This window comes from Folsomia candida, unplaced genomic scaffold (genome assembly GCF_002217175.1).
Source record: "Folsomia candida strain VU population unplaced genomic scaffold, ASM221717v1 Fcan01_Sc013, whole genome shotgun sequence".
Lineage (NCBI taxonomy): Eukaryota > Metazoa > Arthropoda > Collembola > Entomobryomorpha > Isotomidae > Folsomia > Folsomia candida.
In genome coordinates, this window is record NW_019091205.1 from 2,425,101 (window position 1) to 2,445,210 (window position 20,110).

The 20,110-nt window shown below is 34.4% G+C and overlaps 3 protein-coding genes and 2 long non-coding RNA genes across 5 annotated transcripts; 2 read left to right on the forward strand and 3 right to left on the reverse strand.

Annotated features, from left to right (window-relative positions):
* The first annotated feature begins 3,401 nt into the window (after positions 1 to 3,401).
* Positions 3,402 to 4,709, forward strand: LOC110855542 (uncharacterized protein F54H12.2-like). The gene has a single exon (XM_022103948.1). It carries the CDS (start codon positions 3,402 to 3,404, stop codon positions 4,707 to 4,709), a length of 1,308 nt encoding a protein of 435 aa, XP_021959640.1.
* Positions 4,710 to 5,729: 1,020 nt separating this feature from the next.
* Positions 5,730 to 7,870, forward strand: LOC118437360. Its single transcript, XM_035856315.1, has 3 exons — positions 5,730 to 6,687; positions 6,759 to 6,851; positions 7,491 to 7,870. The coding sequence occupies exons 1-3, from the start codon at positions 6,462 to 6,464 to the stop codon at positions 7,835 to 7,837; spliced, it is 666 nt and encodes a 221-aa protein (XP_035712208.1). The 5' UTR covers positions 5,730 to 6,461; the 3' UTR covers positions 7,838 to 7,870.
* Positions 7,871 to 8,037: 167 nt separating this feature from the next.
* LOC110855743 lies at positions 8,038 to 9,449 on the reverse strand. The gene is made up of 3 exons (XR_002548507.2): positions 9,093 to 9,449; positions 8,683 to 8,792; positions 8,038 to 8,260 (listed from the first exon to the last, which is right to left on the reverse strand). It is a non-coding gene; the product is annotated as an uncharacterized LOC110855743 (long non-coding RNA).
* Positions 9,450 to 10,185: 736 nt separating this feature from the next.
* Positions 10,186 to 15,386, reverse strand: LOC110855765. Its single transcript, XR_002548520.2, has 3 exons — positions 14,757 to 15,386; positions 14,337 to 14,431; positions 10,186 to 12,451 (listed from the first exon to the last, which is right to left on the reverse strand). It is a non-coding gene; the product is annotated as an uncharacterized LOC110855765 (long non-coding RNA).
* A 501-nt stretch (positions 15,387 to 15,887) lies between these two features.
* LOC110855543 lies at positions 15,888 to 18,714 on the reverse strand. Its single transcript, XM_022103949.2, has 4 exons — positions 18,567 to 18,714; positions 17,993 to 18,245; positions 17,363 to 17,613; positions 15,888 to 16,846 (listed from the first exon to the last, which is right to left on the reverse strand). The coding sequence occupies exons 1-4, from the start codon at positions 18,580 to 18,582 to the stop codon at positions 16,368 to 16,370; spliced, it is 999 nt and encodes a 332-aa protein (XP_021959641.1). The 5' UTR covers positions 18,583 to 18,714; the 3' UTR covers positions 15,888 to 16,367.
* Between the last annotated feature and the right edge of the window lie 1,396 nt (positions 18,715 to 20,110).

The window sequence follows — 20,110 nt, forward strand, 5'->3', positions numbered from 1 at the left end:
AGTAAGATAATATCGTCCAAATTTAAAGGAGAACTTTGAGGAACTTCATTAAGTGTATCTGGATCCCACGCCGTCGCTGAACCTTTCGACGACGCGAAACTCTGGTTTAAGGTTGAGTTTGGTGACGATATAGCAGATGAAAAATGATCTAGGGAGCTAAAGTCTGCACTACTATCGGCATTAATCGCTGCATCTGGTTTGTCTAGGCTAAGTTTGACCTTTATAGGATCAGCTAGTATTTGATTCAATTGTTGCTTTACACTTTTCATGATGGAACCATAAAGTTGAATTTTTATGTCATCAGGGTTTTCAGAATTATCAAGTACTTGATCGGCTCGACCACTTGCATCACGAAAGAAATGCTCTTTGACTTGAGATAGAGGGGTATGTCTCTTTAGCAAACGCTTGTATTCGTCGTCTTCAACCAGTCGCATTCTTTGTGCCATTTTATAACCCCAATTGTGAGCCAATGGCTCTACCTGCAATTGCACCTAATGCTGATAAAACTGGTGAAATCAGAAAAGGTAGAAAACCACCCTTTTGCAATAATAAGTGCTTTTTCTTCTTGTGTGATAAAGTTCGGTTTGACAATTTTCTTATTGAGTCTTTGTGCAATGATAACTTTTTTAATTTCTGTTCTGCTACCGGAAAATTTCCACATACAATATTCATAGCAATCTCTGTGAGAGCTCTAATTTGGTCGGGAGTTGCCGCTTCAATGAGTTTCTTCCTGGTCTGGTCGTTGGATTTGTGTAACGTCTTCAGAAAACCTTGATTCCTCTGTAAGCATTTGCTCATCCTGATGTTGCAGTTTTTCGAAATAAAACGAAATTACAGCCGCCTTGAAATGGCTACAATGGGGATTTGCTTTATGAAATCGTAACGGGCACTGTTGCTCTGTCATTTCTTGCAAGTCGTTATATTCACATCTTAGCTGATCCCATAATTGATTAATGTTATCATCCATAGTATTAATGTCAATAAGTTTGCAATTTAGTTTAAACAAGTTTCGTAAAACGTTCCCTTAGTATATACAATATTATCTACGTCTCTATTCAAAAGTTCTTGTAAATAATCTCGTACGGTAATAAATTTGTCGTTTCCAGATGACCAATAAATTTTATGCAAACGATTTTCGCAATACCGTACAATTCTTCTATCGCTCATGTGCAATCTATCGAAACTATACGGTGACTTGACAAAAAAATGATTTTCGAGATCAGAGGCGACGATTGACAATTCTTTTATAATAAATGCACTGTGCAACTGAAAGCCCTCAATTTCAATAATATATTTCATTTTGGTAGATAAACAAATTTATCCGTTTCACCTAAAATACCTTGTATTACCCTGTACTGATCGTCACAACGTGGGTGCAAATTTAACACTAAATAGGAGTAAGGATTTTTTGTAGCCTTTTTATAAGCGTCGGGAAGGAAGCGTGATTAGTTCGGGAAAACTTGTCTGCTTAAGTAATTAATTTGTGAAGCAAACGTAGGCGACTTCATAATTACTGTGTAATGGGTATTTAATCTCATGGTTTTACCGTGTTTACCTTGCGGGAATAAATTTTGGGTTAAAATTATTACAGAGACTGATTTGTGATGTGACCCCTTTGTAAGTAGTTGATGAATTTTTTCGCTTTGAACAGCGTCATTCATTTGATCGTCAATTACAATAATATTATTGATATCCGGATTAAATTCCTCCAGATCGAATTCCAAGCCTTTGATTAGTTCGACATGAGGTAATTTTGACACTAATTCTCTATACGCTTCTTGTTCCTCTGTGAAGCATATTACAACCCTATCTGGTGCTGGAGTGACAATCTTATTTGAATTTAGCAACAAGGATTTTAAAAATTGTGTCTTGCCTGATTGCGTAATTCCCGAAATACTCATAGAAAAAGGATGTAACAACTGAAATGTATTACCGTGGTCAATTTCCATTGTTATGCTTAAAGGATCTTTTTCTGAAATGCACTGTCACGACTGAGATTCCTTTGGTGAAATGGATTTCTTCTCCATATTCATTGCATAGCAATATTTCGATGGTGTCGAATTCCAACTTACTGATTGGTAAATAATATGGACGAAACGTTTGCGTTACGGTTTGACCCTCACGACCTGTGATATCCACGATTCGTAATAGAGGAACTAGACTGTCACCAACAATTTGAGGTTGTACAAAATCACAATAGACGAACATATGGTACATACTCCCGAAACAATCAGGTGGATTTGTAGCAGTATTTTTTCCAGTAAATTTTATAATATCGGGAAAACCCAGACAATTTGACAATAAGGACGATAGTTGAATTTCACTGTGTTCAGCGTTTACCGATACACGATTTACCTCAGAATCGTAGTTGAAAGTGGTAATCTGCTTCCCGCTTTCGACTTGAAGTGCTTTATTTAATTCTGTACATAATGTAACTATGGATGAATAATTTAGATTCGGTAATACATAGGTATCTCGCCAGTGTGGTTCTAAAACCCCAGTAAAAATTTCACGCTCGCTAACAAGGGTACGAAAACGAATTAGTCTATCGCTATCTCGCAAAAACGTTTTCATTGAGTGATTATATGTTAATTCTGTTAGAGCAACTTCGTATTCGTCAGGTAAAAATTGAAAACGTTTCGGTAATTTTACCTTAAAGGAAGAAATTCTGTTATCTGGAAAGTAAAGAGGGCTAACGTTTGAGGGTAGGAATAAATGGAAGGACATTTTGTCGAGAGTTCAGAGTTCCATAAAACTTTAAACTATTAATGAAGACATTTTGAGGATATGTCCTCATATTTATATCGTTGCTTGTAGCTTACAGATATATTGTGTCGAATCGTCGCTTATGAAAAGATCATAATTGTAGTGTACTAACTAAGGCGCAAAATGAAATGTCTGCACATATTTGATCATTCCGAATATCATAAGGCTATACACGAACAAATTGGAAATGGAATCCCGGTATTTAACGGCTATCGACAGAAGGGTGGTGGTTTAGGAGGTATATTAGGATATATAGGTCGATATGCGCTGCCTCTTTTAAATAAATATATTCTTCCGCATGCTAAAAATGCTCTTATTAACACTATTTCTGATGTGACGAGCGGTGTACCTCTAAAGAGCTCAATTAAATCAAACGCAACGAGTTTGTTAAATAACGTTGGTAATCATATAGCTGGTCGTCAAGCGGGAGGCAACATGGTAAGAACAAAGCGAGTAAAATCTAGTTCCATAAGTTCATTACCGCTTAGGTCGCCGGCAAAGAAACATTGCTCGGTTGTTAGATCGAAACAAACCAAGGGTTATAATAAGAAAAGAAATAATAAAATCAAGAAAATATCTAAAACTAAGACATCAAATAGAGCCAAGCCAAGAAGCAGAAGTGATATTTTTGGATAATGGCGATGATTAATAAATATTCAAGTCCATCAATTCGCGGGCAAGCCGATCTTTTCAGTTTGCCTGCGACCGATACCACCGTCGAATCGAGCTTTTTCGCCGAATATAAACCAGTGGTTAATATTCAGGATAGCGACGCTAAGATAGAATTCAGAATTGTAGGAAATTCTTCACAGTACTTAGATTTATTCGATCATTTTTGCTATTTCCGTGTAAAAATAATCTGCGGGGACGGAAAAGATCTACCTGGCGATGCTGACGTTAGTACAGCAAATTTGTTCATGCATTCACTCTTTACGAATTGTGATGTTAGTATCAATCAACAATTGGTGTCTACGAGTAATAATTGTTACATGTACAAGGCATATATGGAAACTCTATTGAGGTTTGGAAGGGACTACATTAATTCTCAGGGAACTTGTCCCTTATTTATCTTAGATACCGAGGAAGGAAAACTGGATAAAGCAAACACTGGATATGAGGGAAGAAAAAAATATATCGCATCCTCGAGCCCTCTCGAGCTAATTGATAAATTAAAATTTGATTTGTCCTATCAACAACGTTATATATTAAATGACACCACTGTAAACATTAGCTTAACACGGGCCACAGAACTGTTCTCATTACTTTACCCAGGACCTAAAAGTGGGGATCCTGATCTGAACCCAAAGATAAAATTTTTGGATGCAAGTTTATTTGTGAGAAAACATGTCCTTTATCCTAGTATCGTCCTCTCTCATCAAAAACTCTTAGATAGTGGCCAGAGTGCCAGATATCCTTTTAAAAAATCTGATGTAAAATTCTTTTCAATTCCGAAATCGAGTCAATCCTTCATTGAAGAAAATGTTTTCATGAGCACTGTTCCGTCCAGAATTATATTGTGTCTCGTCCCTAGTTCGGGTTTTATTGGCGATTATAAAATTAATCCTTTTGTGTTTAAGAATTATAAAATTAATTTTATTTCCTTGTCGGTAAATAATGTGCCAATCCCAATTAGAGGTTTAAATCTCGATTTCGATAATAATGCGTATTTACTACCGTATTATATGCTATTTTGTTCGCTTGGAATTGCCGGACAAGATCAAGGATTAACATTTGACCGGAAGAAGTTTGCTGAAATGTTTACATTTTTTGCTTTCGAGATAAACCATAGTGCGGATTCGACGTTACATCTAGAAAAAACTGGGTCAGTACGAGTAGAAATAAAATTCCCCTCAGCAGTTCCAGAAGCAGTTAATTGCTTAGTATACTCTGAGCATCAACGTGTTCTCGAAATAGATAAGTTTCGACAAATCAGCGTCCAGTAATGGATTCATATCAACTAAGATATGCCCTGCTTTGTTCCATCGAGGGTTTTACGGCTGTGTGTGCAATAGATCAGTTAAAATTAATCAAAGAAGACTCTTTCTCAGTTATCTGTGATAATCAAACATCCACCGAACCTGGAATGCACTGGGTTTGCTTCAGGAAAAGTAAAGGTACCGACCTTGTTGAATATTTCGATAGCTTTGCATTGCCAATAAATATGTACCCCAAACGTATGTTGTCGTTCTGTCGTGAGCGTGGTAAAAGTATAAAGTATTCTCAAATCCAATATCAGTCGAATTTTAGCGATGCATGTGGTGATTATTGCTTAAATTTCTTAATTAAAAGATCTATGGCATACAACTACGAAGATATCGTAAATGAATTTTCAGAAACACAACTCACCAGTAATGATAACCTTGTAAAGCAATTTGTGGCGATAAACTTTAAATTCCCTTCATTTTCTAATTGTGAGCAAGTTTGTCAGAAAGAGTGCATGAAACGTGGGATTGACTTAAACGGTGTGTGTACTCAAACCAGTAAACATTGCACGAAAATATTTATTAGGCTAAAAGTTCACTAACAATGTCTTTCGAAAAGTTAAATGAAATTTATTTCGATCCTGCGAACCCCGGAAGTTTCGGTGGTCCGGAACGACTCTCTAAAGTTGCTCATATTTCATTGCAGAAGGCGAAAGAGTTTTTGCAAGGCCATCAAACATATACAAGGAATAAGTACGTTCGTCACAAATTTCCAAGACGCAAGATTGTTGTACCGTCAATTGACTATTTATGGCAAGGTGATTTGATTACTGTTACGAAATTTAGCAGAAAAAATAAGGGTATAAAATTCTTACTAACCGTAATCGACGTATTAAGCCGTTATGCATTTGTTAGACCGTTGTCAAATAAAACCTGCTCCGTCGTAGCAAAAGCATTTCAAGATATTTTAGACACCAGTGGTCGTAAATGTAAATATCTTCAAACGGACCGAGGTCTTGAGTTTAGAGGTGTAGCCTTTCTCAAAATATTAGATATGAATAAAATAAACTTGTTTCATAATCATTCCGAACTCAAAGCTGCCATGATAGAAAGATTTAATAGAACGCTAATGCTTCGTCTGAATAAGTTTTTCACATTTACAAATGATACGAAATACATAGACAATTTACAAGACTTTGTACAATCCTATAATTCTTCAGTGCATAGGTCCATAAACTGTCGACCAAAAGATGTAAAGCCTTCCAATCAATTTAATGTTTGGATGAAGAGTTACGAGGATTTGCAGAAGTCAAAGCCGTCTACTCCTAAATTTCGAATCGGACAGTATGTTAGAATTAAGATTCAAAAAGCAACATTCGAGAAAGGTTACGCTTCGACGTTCACCACTGACTTGTTCAAAATTCGAGAAATCGTAAACAGCATACCTGTGACATATAAGTTAAGTGATAATACAGGGGAAATAATTTTAGGTGTATTTTATCCTGAGGAATTATCTCTCGTAAAAATTTGAAATTAGTTCCCGAAAAAGTTTCTCGGAAACCTCTGAATTATGAGGCTTATAATTTTTTTTTTTTAAATTAGCATTCCCGAACCGGTTTTGAAAATGAAATAAGCAGCAATAAATAAACATAAAATACATAAAAAAAATATCCGAATAAAAATATAAATAGAGGCAATAGTATTTAAGGAGAAAATTTGCGAGTATTATCCGCATTTGTTCGCTGAGTTCGAACCTATTCACAAGTCTATAAGATGGAAAACAGTCTGAAGGACTTAGCCTCAGACGACGAAAAAATTACATCTGAACAAGTGCCTGAAGATGCGCCTGTTTCTGCAAATGAGCGACCCAAGCGTGGTAAGCCCGATCTGGATGGGAAAGCCGGTTCTTCGAGTAAACCGTCGACTGCGCAGAAACTCAAAAAGTTCATCTGTAAAAGAAGGAAAATCGAAAAATCTTCACAAGCTCCGTTAGCATCAGGTACTCATGTTTTTCATAGGAAGAATTCTTCCGAATCATTGCTTGGCTAAGGATCGTATATTCATATGTAGGTGTTGAATTTTCATCGTCTGGAACATCTTCATCGTCGGCATCATCATCCGACAATGAAGGGGCTCATGGAACAGACCTTACCGCAGTTTGTGGTATGAGCAAAATTATGCCAAAGCCATTTTTCAAGCCAAGGTTGAGCGCTAGAATTGATGATCACTCGATTGAGTGGTACACCTTAGGCAATGAGATCGTTTTAGACATTAAGCTTTGCGGTTACAGATGTACAGAATACTATAATAATCATGTGAGATTCCGAGGGCACTATTTACATGAATTACTTAATTTTTTGAACGAAATACCGAAAATTTATGAAACCCAACTTCCTACACAAACTGCTCCGCTCAAATATTAAAAACTTTGTAAAGGCTTAGAATAATTAGTTAATATTTGTAAATGCAGATCTTATAGACCACCTTTTTCCAGATCATTTGCTAAATGATTGTATCGTGTTTAATAAGAGGTTCGGAGGAAAGTCTTACTTGCAATGTACGACAATCGGTGAAGAAATTACCATCACCATTGGCGGAAATTCGCTTTTTGAGTTCATTTCAATGAACAGAAGTCAGTTTGGCGAGTTTTTGAAAGTGTTGAATGAAATGAAAATCGAGTGTCACAATCTCTTCGATTTGGACGGACCTTTAGACTTAACTACTAGACAATAGGATTTTAGTTAAATATGAATAAAATGTTTCCTGCACACACAAAAATTGTTCAATCTTATTTATTTCTAGGTGATAACGACGGGAAACCTGACGGTATCACTAACGCTCAAAAGGTCTTTTTCGCAGTATTCGGAATTTCACCTACACCAAAACCTGCCGGCACTAATCAAATCGGTTGGCCCGATAGAGGATTCGAACTTAGTGACCAGGGTGCATTTGTGAGGAAAGACTATTTTGTAATGTGCACACTGAAATATTGGTATACCGAAATCCCGAAAATTTTGAAAAGGAACTTTAAGATCATAAAGAAATGCAATTATGAGAAACAAGCTATCATACAAGCCAAAAACAATGTTCATATTCCCACATTTGATTTTACCGGCGTATTAATGGTTTCTAAGCACTACATGGATTAATAAAAACACGAAATTGTTTAAAAAACAGAGGAACAAAATGTCTGCACCGTGTTTTTATTCGAGCGCATATATTGACATCGCATCGTAATTTATAGAAATAAAACAATATGAATTTGGCCACCCGTGGTCCATTTTCCCAGCGGCCCTTGCGGGCCGCTGGGAAAATGGACCACGGGTGGCCAAATTCACAGCAGCATGAATGATTCTCATTGCTTGAAAGCCTTGCATTATTTTAAGTTGTTCGGTGAAAATGGTGACCAATTGAGACTACATGAATTTTCGTATTTGAATTTTAAGCATAAAACGAAATTAAAACAGATGATGAGAGATTTAATCCTTGAGCCAGGTCGTCCAGAAGTTTTGGGGCTAGTGACAGCAGCATGTATGTGGATGGTGGTTTACGAGGTGATAGGTTCATTAAGTCTGTAATTTAAATACACGAGTAAAATTTTGTATGAAATAATTACACAAATTGTGGTGTATGTATTTAGGTCTTAGAAACATGTAATAATTTTTTTAAAAGACATTCACGCAACTTCATTTGGCATTATTTTACTAAACAAAATCATCTGAAAATTATAAAGAAAAACGGGTTTACATATGTTTGTATTTTACGCAATAATGTATATATAGAAATTTTTATTTGGCAAAAAATGCATACTACATGAACTAAATAAATACATACCTATAATATTTACTTTACGGATTTTTTTGTATGTCCTCAAAACCCATCGTCATATTGAAATTCGGAAAATAATTACGGTGTACGCAAAATTTGTAAAACTTGGCTAAAAGCGAATGTCAAATCATTTAAAGGGGAATAATTAAATAATCCGTTTGCTCACCTTTGCTAAATATAAATTTGTGGGCTTTTAAAAAATGGAGTTCATTTCTGCAACGCGGTTGAAGGGTGGTGGACACAATGGACGCCATGAATTGGAACGTGTTGGACTTTCTGTATTATACAGCAAAAAATCGAATTAAGACTTTTAATGACGTACAGCATTTAAAACCAAGTTTGAAAATTGAGGATATATTTAGCTGGAGTAAAGAATATATTTTTAAAATATAAATATATTTAATCCCAGCTAATCCTAAGATTGAATGAATATAATTTAACCCAAACTTTAAGAGCTATATAATTGTGGCATAATTTCTTATTTCGCCGATTGTAGGAAAATCTGAGATTTACATAAATCACTTTTTATCAATGGCATTGAAGAAACATAAATAATTCAATCAAATCAGTACTTACCTTTCGGATGAATGAATCTGTAAATTATTAATAATATTTCTACACCAATTCAGCAGAATGCCAAATTTTACGTTGTCTTATATTTTTTCCGCTTAATTTGGTAATAAGAATATCTTGCCTTAAGTGACGGATACATCTCCAAATACGTAAATTTACAACTAACTTTTTTGTGTGTATTGGAGTAAGCTTAGATTGTACGGGAAAATAAATTTGGATGATTTACTTCCTTAAATGAAGAACAAATCCAGTCTAGAAGGGCGTTGCCACAGAAGAGTCACCTCAAAAGAAAGGGATCCATTTCTACTAACCAACTCCTAAGAAAAACTGGATAAATCTAGTTTGCTTGATGCAAACGAGGGTGAGAAATCTCTTACCGATGGTGAGTTACCGTCGTCGTGGCTAGAAAACGTCGCAAGAAAGGGGGCGGTAAAAATGATGTCGTCATTTTTATTTCTTCCATGTTTATCTGATGCACAGGGTCGAAGGTTAAATGTGACATTAAATCACTCAATTTGAACGTTTCGCATGAAGTTACCATGTCCCTGCCTTTTTTGATGACACAATGTTTGTACGGCGGCCTAGTTACCGATTTGTTCATATCTTGTATTACATAATTCCAGCACAGTTTGCATACATGTTAACTTAACTGGTATCCATGCCATATTTGTAGCGATTCGTCCCGTGTTATTCCTAGGACGAACAAAATTATGTGGGGATTAATGTAACTTAAATGCATGGTACAATTACATATTGTTCGGATATTCTTTGTCACATTTATCGCTACATTTACATATTAACAAATGCAAGAAATATTTCCATACGAAATAATCTGAGAATCTCCACATTTAAATACTCGTATGTACATATGTATGCGCATACGTGAAATTTTTCATTATACATAAGTATTTAATTGCAAGATTTCAAGCATTTTCCTAATTTACCTTCGCGTTTAGATATTTCCTGGACTATGTAAACGAATTTAGTGCAAATTATTTGCATGTATTTTGTTATTGTAGGAGATGTACTAAGGTTTTTTGTTATTGTTTAGTAATCATACATAGTATTTACATTTAGCGTATGGAAAATAAATGCATACCTATACATACATATACGTGATATACATCCATAGCAAATAAAATCATGCAAACGCACGTCAAAGTTAAAACATTCACCAAATCTCGTTCCTTTGAACCAACTTATCAATGTGTTTTTATTAAAAACTTATCCAATTAATAAGTATGCGTTATAAAATACTAATTTTGGTATACATAAAACTAACTAAAATTCTTTAATACACGAGTATTTTTATTATATTTATCTAGATATTAAGATTTGCATATGCAAATTTAAAAAAATAATGATTACATGGTATGTACTACCTAAAGATGTTACGCATATAATTAATTTTAAAAAATATAAATGAATTGTTATATATATATATTAGTGTTACGTAACTTTTTACATTTTTGTGTGGGAAGAAAAATTCTGCAAATTAGGTTGGACTCATTTTTATAAAAATGCTGCCGTAAGAAAATCCTAGTTAATACTGCTGGTTCATAACACAAGGTTAGGCTTCTTAATGAACCAAAATTTTAATGTTAATTTAGTTTGCACGATAATTCATCTGGATCTGCCAAAATTAAATTAAGATACAATTTCAGCGCACAATACCTTTGTGCGCTAGTAACTTAACTCTGCGGCCTTTAACTACAGATATTCCGTTCGTATCAGAAATTCGCCATGTAATAAACCTTCCTTCTAACATATTAACGCAAGGACCGGTTCATTGAACTTGCTTATGAATATATACACACGACCTAATACGCTAATCGTTCTGAGACCTTGCATGTTGTGGGGTGGGCGGATATATGTCATCAAATTGACAAATCTTACATATGTATGTGTGTCTAAATACTGTTATTACGCTAACAGGACAGAGGTTAATAATTTTAAAGTAAAGCTTTCGTAAAGAAGAAGAAATCAAGGAAGGGTGGAACGGAAAAGAAACAATAATTAGTCGTAATATCTGGGGATTTTAATCCCGGATTTCTTGTGCTGAATATTTCACATTTTTAATAAGGTACTTCGTTGTTTGAAATTCAACCATGGTCCAAAGTTATTTGTATGAATACACATTGTAAATACATATGTACGCACTTACGGTTAACTTTTGTACCTTATTACTCAGCGAGTTGGTGTATACCTTCCAAGTTTAAAAAAGTGTTCTCCTATTTTCATGTGATAATGTTTTCTGACGACAGGATTTATGATTTATAATTTTATTTATTTTTATACCAATTTTTTCCCCAAGAAATTTCGTGGTAATTCAAACACTCTTAAATTTAGTGGCTCTAGTCACTAGTAAGTCTACATTTCTCATGATTTTTCTCGTACGAATGCAAAAATCTTTCGGGTAAGGTGTACCACTGGTTTAGGGTTTAGGAAGAGTTTGAAAAGATCTGATCTTTCAATCTCAAAATCTTTCAAGGTATTGGCAATTTCTGCAAAACTCACCGACGACGAAATACATCTAACTGCAAGTGGATTGACACAAGGTAAACGTTCAAAAATGAATCTAAATTCTTAGCTAAACCTATCAAATACTTAAACGTTTAATAATATGAATTACCATTGGCTATGGATAAGTAACACGATAATCGTTCTTCTTGTACAAGGATATATTTATGACTGCCATACAGATACAATTTGTATGGTGTAAGTAATTGGAAAATATGTACCTATGTAGATTATTCTGAATAAATATGCAAATGCAAAATGAGCTGGAACACGTTATTCCTTCCTTCACTATTATTTGCATCCATAAAAACTAAAAATTTGCAAATGTGCACCACTTCCAAGACGGTACAAAATCATGGTTAGTTTTAGATTCACAAATATTCTCTCCGATTCAGAAGAAATTGCGTAATTGTTAATATTGTAGAATACCACAGAAATATAGACCTAAATATGTACACCAGTTTGACGAAAGTGACATTTCGAATTTTTTAATACACACATGGAAATTTTGGAGTTTAGACTCTAAACTTTATGATTCCGTCTAACCTTAAGACTACTTTGTGTTGATTGTTGTGTAATTATGTAGTAAGCAGTTGGACGAAATTAGTGTATAAATGTGTGCATCGACCAATTAAAGATAAAACTAATTTAAAACAGGCGATGGTAGATTACTTGTTTTTCACGAACTTGATAATGTTATAAATACGAAATGATGCGATGTAGATGTCGTCCATGAATAACGGACCTCGTGGCCGAAGTTATTTCCGGTATGGCGATCCCAGCAAGGGGAGAAATGCCATTCAAGCATGTAGACGACGGAGGGGTTGAGAGGTTCATTAAAACTGTAATTTAAATCAATTTTTAAATAAATATTGGAGATTTAGAATAAAAAAGAGGAAAAAGTTCGCTTATTTGTCGGTATTTTTGCTTCCCTTTGCCAGTCATTACCAAGACACGTGTAGAAAAAGATATGAAATATGTCCCCAGATTTTTTGAGAAATAAATTTGTTAGTTTTTGGAGATTCACAAAAATTGTTGACAACAATTTGTTGTCATATTTCTTTGTGGCGTTGAATACTGGTGTCATGTTTTGAAGTGATAAAAATGTAAGGGATAATTATAATTATTGCTAAAATTAATTATTACAATTTTATGAGAAGAAGGTATGTTCAAAACTAGGGTATGCAAATTGTGGCCAAATTCCGCGAATTTCTCATTTGTGTTACCACAAAAAAACATGAACTCATAAAAACTTAAAATAAAAACTTAAATTTATAAGTTTTCCAACACTTCTACATATGTAAATCTCACCTCAAAAACTTTAGGCTAGTAGTTCAAGTGTTAAGAATTTATAATTCTAAGCAAATTCCGTGATTCCTTTGGTACGAAAAGGAACAATTCACACAATTATATAACATTTTGTCCAAGCTTTTACATAGTGGGGTCATAAGTTCTCGTGAATGCATTTCCGGTAATAAATCCCAAAGTATTAGAGCTATCTGCTCGAAATTTTTATGGATTAACAAGGTATTAATATTGTTTAGAAATCATAACTTCTTTGTCAAGATTTCGTCCACGGGCAATTAGACAAGACATAACTCGTGACGGCCACAGGTCGATCGTGGTACGCGCCAATTTTCGTGCCAAAAGTATTTCAGACTTTTCACCGTTGGCAAAAAATTTAATAGAAAAAAAGGCCAGATATTTGTTGTACAGAAGTCTGACATCCGTTTAGGTATGCGGAAGTCAATACGAAGTCATCACCGTGGTGTGAATGGGAGCAAGTTGGCTGGAGAAATGAAATCTCTGTTTTTTACCGCAAAGGGTACAAATTGAAGCCAAGAATTATTTTCAGAGTGTCCTAGAGACAAACATTAATAACCTGAACCCTGGACCCTCCGAAAATCGCCATTGGACCTTTCAAAAAGAATCTGCTCATGCGCAAGGTGCAAAATTGTCCAAAACTGGCTTCAGACGAATTTTCATGACTTTTTTTAATCCGTAGAACGGTGCTCAGTATCTGCAGACCTTAATCCCCTAAATTATGACTGGTGGTCAAAATTATAGGTACAAGTATGCTCTAAATTTCACCCAAGTGTGGAAGGGCTGAGGTCGCACTTACTGAAGATCTGGCGCTTTTCCCAGGAAATCCGTGCGTGCCGCGATCGAGCAGTTTTCGCCACGACTTATGTCTTGTGTACAAGCCCGTGGAGGAAATTGTGAAAACGAAGTTATGATTTCTAAACAAGATTAATACCTTGTTCATCCACAAAAATTTCTATCAGATAGCTCTAATACTTTGGGCTTTATCACCGGAAATGCATTCACGGGAACTTATGGTCGGACTATGTATAGTAAACTCTTGGATACAAGTTTGGAATCCATTTTGAATTTTTGATAAAATGTTTATCCAAAATTCAAGGAAAACTTTGCTTATGAATTTTACAAATGTTATTTAGGGTATATAACTTTGGTTTGTAGAACTACACCAATTTTCGAAAAATACAGGGACAAAAATATGTATATGGGAAAATACAGAAAAATACAAACTGCTTATGAATTACTAGCTATGAAACCTGACTTAATCTTTTCGTCATAATTATATGCAAAAGATAATTGTTTAAAAGCATAAGGAAGATAAAAAATCGGATAAAAAAATCGATAACGACAATTTTATGTACATAAATTTTCTTTAATTTAAGTCAGCAGAATGGTGAATTCGCTTACCTGAGATAAATATAAACGTAGAGAAATCTGACGTCATTTTTTGCCTCGTGGTGTGGTGGACACATTTGACAGTGGAATTGGAAAAAGGTGGATTTCTGTAATGGAAAAGACTAATTAGAATTCGAAATCGAAATGAAATTCAAAAATATAGGTATATTTATTATGTTTAACCTAGACATAACTTAAAAAAATAAACGTTGATTTATAAATCCAGCTTCAAGTACATACTTGTATGGTAAGTTGAAATCCAAGTTGCATATTTAGTCTAATTTTACTTTAATTCATGCAATCGCAAACTAAATTTCACCCAACATACCCTCAATATTTTCGTTTACAATTTCAGAATTTAATAAATTCTATCATATATATAAATTCGAGAGAACGACTTTAAAGAATTCAAGTCAATAAGTATGCACTTACTTCTCGGCTGAATTATTTAATAAGTTTTGAATTGTCAGCGTATTTCTATTCCAAGTTGGCAACTTTACTATTTATTTTTTTCCTTCTCACTTTGTAACACTTGGTGAAATTTCTTAAATTACTTGATTTACTGATTTTTAAAGAAATTTACTTGAACGATTTAATTTTGTGGGTTTCTTGCAGTAAGTTTGGAATCGTAATGGGGAAGAGTTCATATTCTTAATTTAAGGACAATATCCTTCGAAGAAAAGAAGGGTCCTGTCAAAAATAGATCACCTTAAACGACCAGAGCTATGTATATATTTTCGAGGCTTTCTAAGAAACCTCTCAAAGAAAGGTGGGTTAAATCTTACTTCACGTGGACGAGGATGGAAATTATTTAACCGTCACGGGCAACAACTGATTGATGAAAGGGGCCGTGTAGAAATTATGTCGACAATTTGGTCAGCAATTTAATTATGTACACAATAAGGTTAGATAAAGTTTCATTAGGTTAGACATGAAATTAAAATGGTACGTTTTTCTGCTGACGTAATATTTGTACGGCCAGCTTACGATCGGCATGCAGGTAAATTCATACATATGTATTTGTAGCTAGCATATAAAGTGAACCATCCATGTATTTACGTTACAGTGATTGGTTCCGTATTATTCCGAGGATGAAAAGAAATATGTATGTACATATATATGTATGTATCTGGTTATGGTATTGTGCATATAAATATATCCTGCATATGTAAATATGTATGCAAATATATTGATGTTCATGGTACAATTATAAAAGTTTGTATTTACTACATCTACATGATTTAGGTATTATAAATCTCGCTAGCTTTGTTCAAAATGGAATAAATAAATGTGCACCTAAGTATGCAAACTCGCGTACTAGTAATGATCTGCGAAATATACATACATCGGGAAATTGTACATATTTGAAATGTATTTAAAATCCATTCGGACACAATATCTATTTATTTACATTTCGGCAGGTGTATCAAATATATGTAAATACTCGCTCATTTTATTTGAAACTTTAATACAGGGTTACAAATACATTGGTGGAATCCGTCCACCGTAGAGATGAGTGCGCATTTCACATGAAAATCACTCTCAAAATTCATATTCTACATATGTAGATATCTCAAAAAATTTATTTATAGATACAAACATACATATGTACAGATTTACGATCATGTAGGCATTATGAGTCCTGTGTGAGTAAAATTCTGCAAATTTGTCTATCATACTTTATTAACAACTTTTTCGTCTTAATTAAAATAATTTGCTGATATGCAATACATAAGTACACAAATTTTACAATAAGTGGTTAATTAAAAAAAGAGTTAAATGAGCAGCAAATTAAATACAGTAAGATACGCATCGTTACACTGTTAAAAATCTGTAGAGTAACATATACATACATAGATATCGCGTATAGGTATTTATTTGGAAATAACTTCCTACCGGATTGGTAGTAATTCTTAATTTTGTACCTGAGTTGTAAATATTTCATTACCACAATAGTACTAAAAGATTATACCCTTATTACGATGGGTGGAATCATATAACTCCGGCCAGTAACGATAGCTCAAGAGTATAAATAAATTATTTTTATCCATGCGATTTCTCCTCATTCTTAACCTCAGCGAATGCTTCGTCCCAATCTTTCTCCGTTGGATTAATCTCGGCCTCATTAATTCGATAAGGTTTCAAACTACCTGCAACATCTGCCCCCGAATATTTTTCGGCCTGGCGTAACAAACATTTTCGAAACGCAGTGGAACAAATTTTCTCTATTTTCACCTTCATGTCCTTATCATCTAAAGTGGATAGGTTCTTCGACATATTGTCCAAAATTGCATCTTCAGGGCGTCCCTCCCAATCTGAGGTGGTCGCGATCAACTGCTTCCTAATAGCTTCCACCGTCCACACTTTTTTAACATGAAGAATTTTAGTGAATCCGCGACGTTTTAGACAAATCTCTTCTTTTTCAATCAGACTGTTTAGGCCCAAAATCAGCACGATTTTGGAGACAGGTTGTAGCTTCTCCAAGCTGTTGTTCAAGCACCAAGCAATGTGAGATAGTAATGCTGGAAACAATTGGTCAATTAGTTAGTTGTGATTGATTAATTGAAAATTGACATCTGGTGTGTATTGAAATTTAGAAAAATACTCGAAATATACAGGAAAATATCTATATTATAAGCTTGAAATGTTTGTCTGCAACGGAAGTGAAAGTAATTTTCCGTGACGGAAGTGAAAGTAATTTTCCGTGACGGAAGTGAAAGTAATTTTCCGTGACGGAAGTGAAAGTAATTTTCCGTGACGGAAGTGAAAGTAATTTTCCGTGACGGAAGTGAAAGTAATTTTCCGTGACGGAAGTGAAAGTAATTTTCCGTGACGGAAGTGAAAGTGGAGAGAGTTTCATTTCCTTGCCGACAGACATTTCCAGCTAATAATATAAATACAATAAAAAATAATTCGCTGGAATTATGAACAATCGTAATTAATTTTCACGGAAATCAAATAAGCCCGTCGCCCGACGGGAGACGGGCTTATACACTAGTATATACATATGTGCATTTGAAAATTTGACCGTCTCTCACCTTCCGTGCCATCTTTAAACTTAAACTCAGGGTGGACACTTTCCACGAAAATGATTGCCGGCATATTTTTGGCTGCATGGTCAACTAATTTATGCACGTCCTCGTACTGCTTCTGAGCTGTGGTCAACCAGTCGTTTTGTTCTTCCGAAATGGTAATTACTGTCCCGTCATGTCGTGTGCCGTCAGGATTGAACAATTCGTGGGCTAGGGCATCAACCATGTTTGCTATTCCCTCGTTATCATCGCCATACCTGTTCAAAGAAACCATTTATTCATTTAAGTTAATAATTGTAAAAAATAATTCCTTCATTTAGTCGAAATTTGTGAATAAATATTTATTTATTTGATATTAGTTTTATCACAAATTCGCCTTATTAGATGAATTTCTCCCTAAAACCCAAGCATATGGTAAGGAATGAATGGTGAATAAAGTCAGCCGTTCATTTTTCATGAATATGAAGAGAATAAATATTTAATTAATTTTCATTCAATTTTTAAGAATTTTGAACAAGTTTCATTATTAAATGAATAATGAATGAATAAATTATTCACTTGTCATTCATTGAATGATTAATTTATTTATACATTATTCAAATAAATGAATGTGAACAGGTATGATCATCACCGTACAGGATGAGCTTATCCCCAGCATAATGGTCCCCTTTCAGACCAGCTCTCTCATACAATTTCTGATTAAAGTGTGGAACAATGATATTTGTTTGCAAATAATCCAGGGCAGAATCTAGGCCTCCTTTCGCTCGTAAATCTGCGAACGTCAATGTTTTCACTTTTTGCACTTCGTCCTTTTCTTTTCCTGAGGGGATCGATTTTTTGTCGGGTTTCGGTTTGAGCCACTGCTTAACCGATATTTTAAGAGAGACAACTGCAAAATGCAAAGACAGTTATGTACACATTACATTATGCGAATTCAAATTAAACGTATTTTTTAATAGCAAAAGCAATTAAATATATACTCCCATAAAAATTATGTTACACTTATGAACAGTAGATTCACTCTCAAATTTAAACGAAGTAAAATATACTAAACCCAGAGTAGCGTTAGCTAGATAAAGAGAAAAGTTCACTCAGGATTTAGTAAAATAGTTAAGAAACTTAATACATTCAGGGTGCATTTACTTTTTAAGAGGGTGAACATAAAAATGTGCAAATTTAAATGAAATAAGTATATTTAAATATTTATTACATGGGTTTTTAGACATTATGTCTATATAAATTTTAACGTGGAAATAATTCTGTCTTTGTAGTCAGATGTTTGACTGAAAATTGCGTAGCTGTGTTGCGTGTGTGTACATATGTATGTACATAGCTATGTACACACAAAAGCAAAATGAGACCCGGAAAGAGCCGAGGGTCAGATCAGTGGTGAAACGCACTTCGACAAGGGGAAAAGGTGAATGAAACAAAGTGAAGCTTTGAATAAGGGCGTCTTTCCATGTTTGTAAAGGATAAAACCGCAGATTTCTACGATTAAGGGAAAATAAGGGACAGGATATGCATATGTATCTACATACTTCATAACACTTTTAAATTTAATAGTGTTGAAAGTAAATACTTTCAATTCTGTATTAAGAATACGTATTATACGAAATCCAGAGTAAAGTTTCCTCTTGATTAACGTCTGGATTCAGTAAAGTTTAAACCACATAGATAAATATAAAATTAAGAATCCATTTACTTTTCAAAAATATAACTTACATATTTATGTAGTTTTGGCAGTGCATATGTATATATTTAAATTTGTAGAAAAATATGTACGTACCGATTCATTAATTTTTTGGACAGATTTACTGCTGTATGTGTAAATTACTGATTTTTTATTTGGAATTCACCATTCATACCTAGTTTCATTGATAGTTTCATCTATTTAAATGTATGCACTTATTTCTTTGAGTGGTGCAATTAATTTATTTTGCATGCATACTTTTCTCTCATTATACAAATTCATTATATTAATATACAAACATACTTTAGTTTGATTTTTTCACGTATGTACTAAGGATAAGTACAGTTATCTAAATATGTACAGTATGTAATTACGGTACCACTTAAGAAGCTGGAGTTACCCTAGTTTCGCTGTCGACAAAAAATAACGTACAAATAAGGCACCCTGCTCTCCAGCATAAATACGACATCTGCCCCCACCAAGAAAACTAGGCAGACATAATTCACCATTTTCAAATTACTCAGGTGAACTAAGCAATCATTCGACTCAATCTTGTACAAATTTCTGTCCAAATGATTCCTCTGATAAGCCCTCTTATTGCGAAATTTCACCCCCCACAGGTCCAGCTTCGACCAAAACTCATACACCCCGAATTCCTCTAGGCGCCTACTCAATCTCGCAAAATGATGGGAACCATGAATCTCGTACAGGTCAAATAATGGTCTCATATTGAAGGAAAAATCGTCCACCAAGCTGCACTTTTTGCTGGCTGATACGTTTTCCTGGGCGAGACGGAATAAAGCCCGATTCGGTAACGGGTCCACAATTGCCTCCTTATTTTGCATCCTCTGCTGAAAAAACGACCCGTATTCCGAACCTTTTGTCCCCAAGTAGACAAATTTTAGTAAATTTTTAATCGAAATTTGTTTCCTTTCAAAATCAAATTTGTAATCCTCCTCAATTATTATGGCTTGATTTGTCTCGTTTTGAAAGTAAGCGTCGTCGCTTTTGTACGTGTATTGCTTTTGTCAGATCTAAAGAAATCGGGTTTTTCACCGCTTAAA

What these genes read in the sequence shown, in the direction of transcription:
- LOC110855542 (XM_022103948.1), top strand. Translation starts at nt 3,402, where the DNA reads ATGGCGATGATTAATAAATATTCAAGTCCATCAATTCGCGGGCAAGCC.
- LOC118437360 (XM_035856315.1), top strand. Translation starts at nt 6,462, where the DNA reads ATGGAAAACAGTCTGAAGGACTTAGCCTCAGACGACGAAAAAATTACA. An exon ending in ACAAGCTCCGTTAGCATCAG is followed by an intron (nt 6,688 to 6,758) that starts GTACTCATGTTT and finishes ATTCATATGTAG; the next exon opens with GTGTTGAATTTTCATCGTCT. An exon ending in AGACCTTACCGCAGTTTGTG is followed by an intron (nt 6,852 to 7,490) that starts GTATGAGCAAAA and finishes ATTTATTTCTAG; the next exon opens with GTGATAACGACGGGAAACCT.
- LOC110855543 (XM_022103949.2), bottom strand. An exon ending in GCTGGGGATAAGCTCATCCT is followed by an intron (nt 17,614 to 17,992) that starts GTACGGTGATGA and finishes TTCTTTGAACAG; the next exon opens with GTATGGCGATGATAACGAGG. An exon ending in GTTTAAAGATGGCACGGAAG is followed by an intron (nt 16,847 to 17,362) that starts GTGAGAGACGGT and finishes AATTGTTTCCAG; the next exon opens with CATTACTATCTCACATTGCT.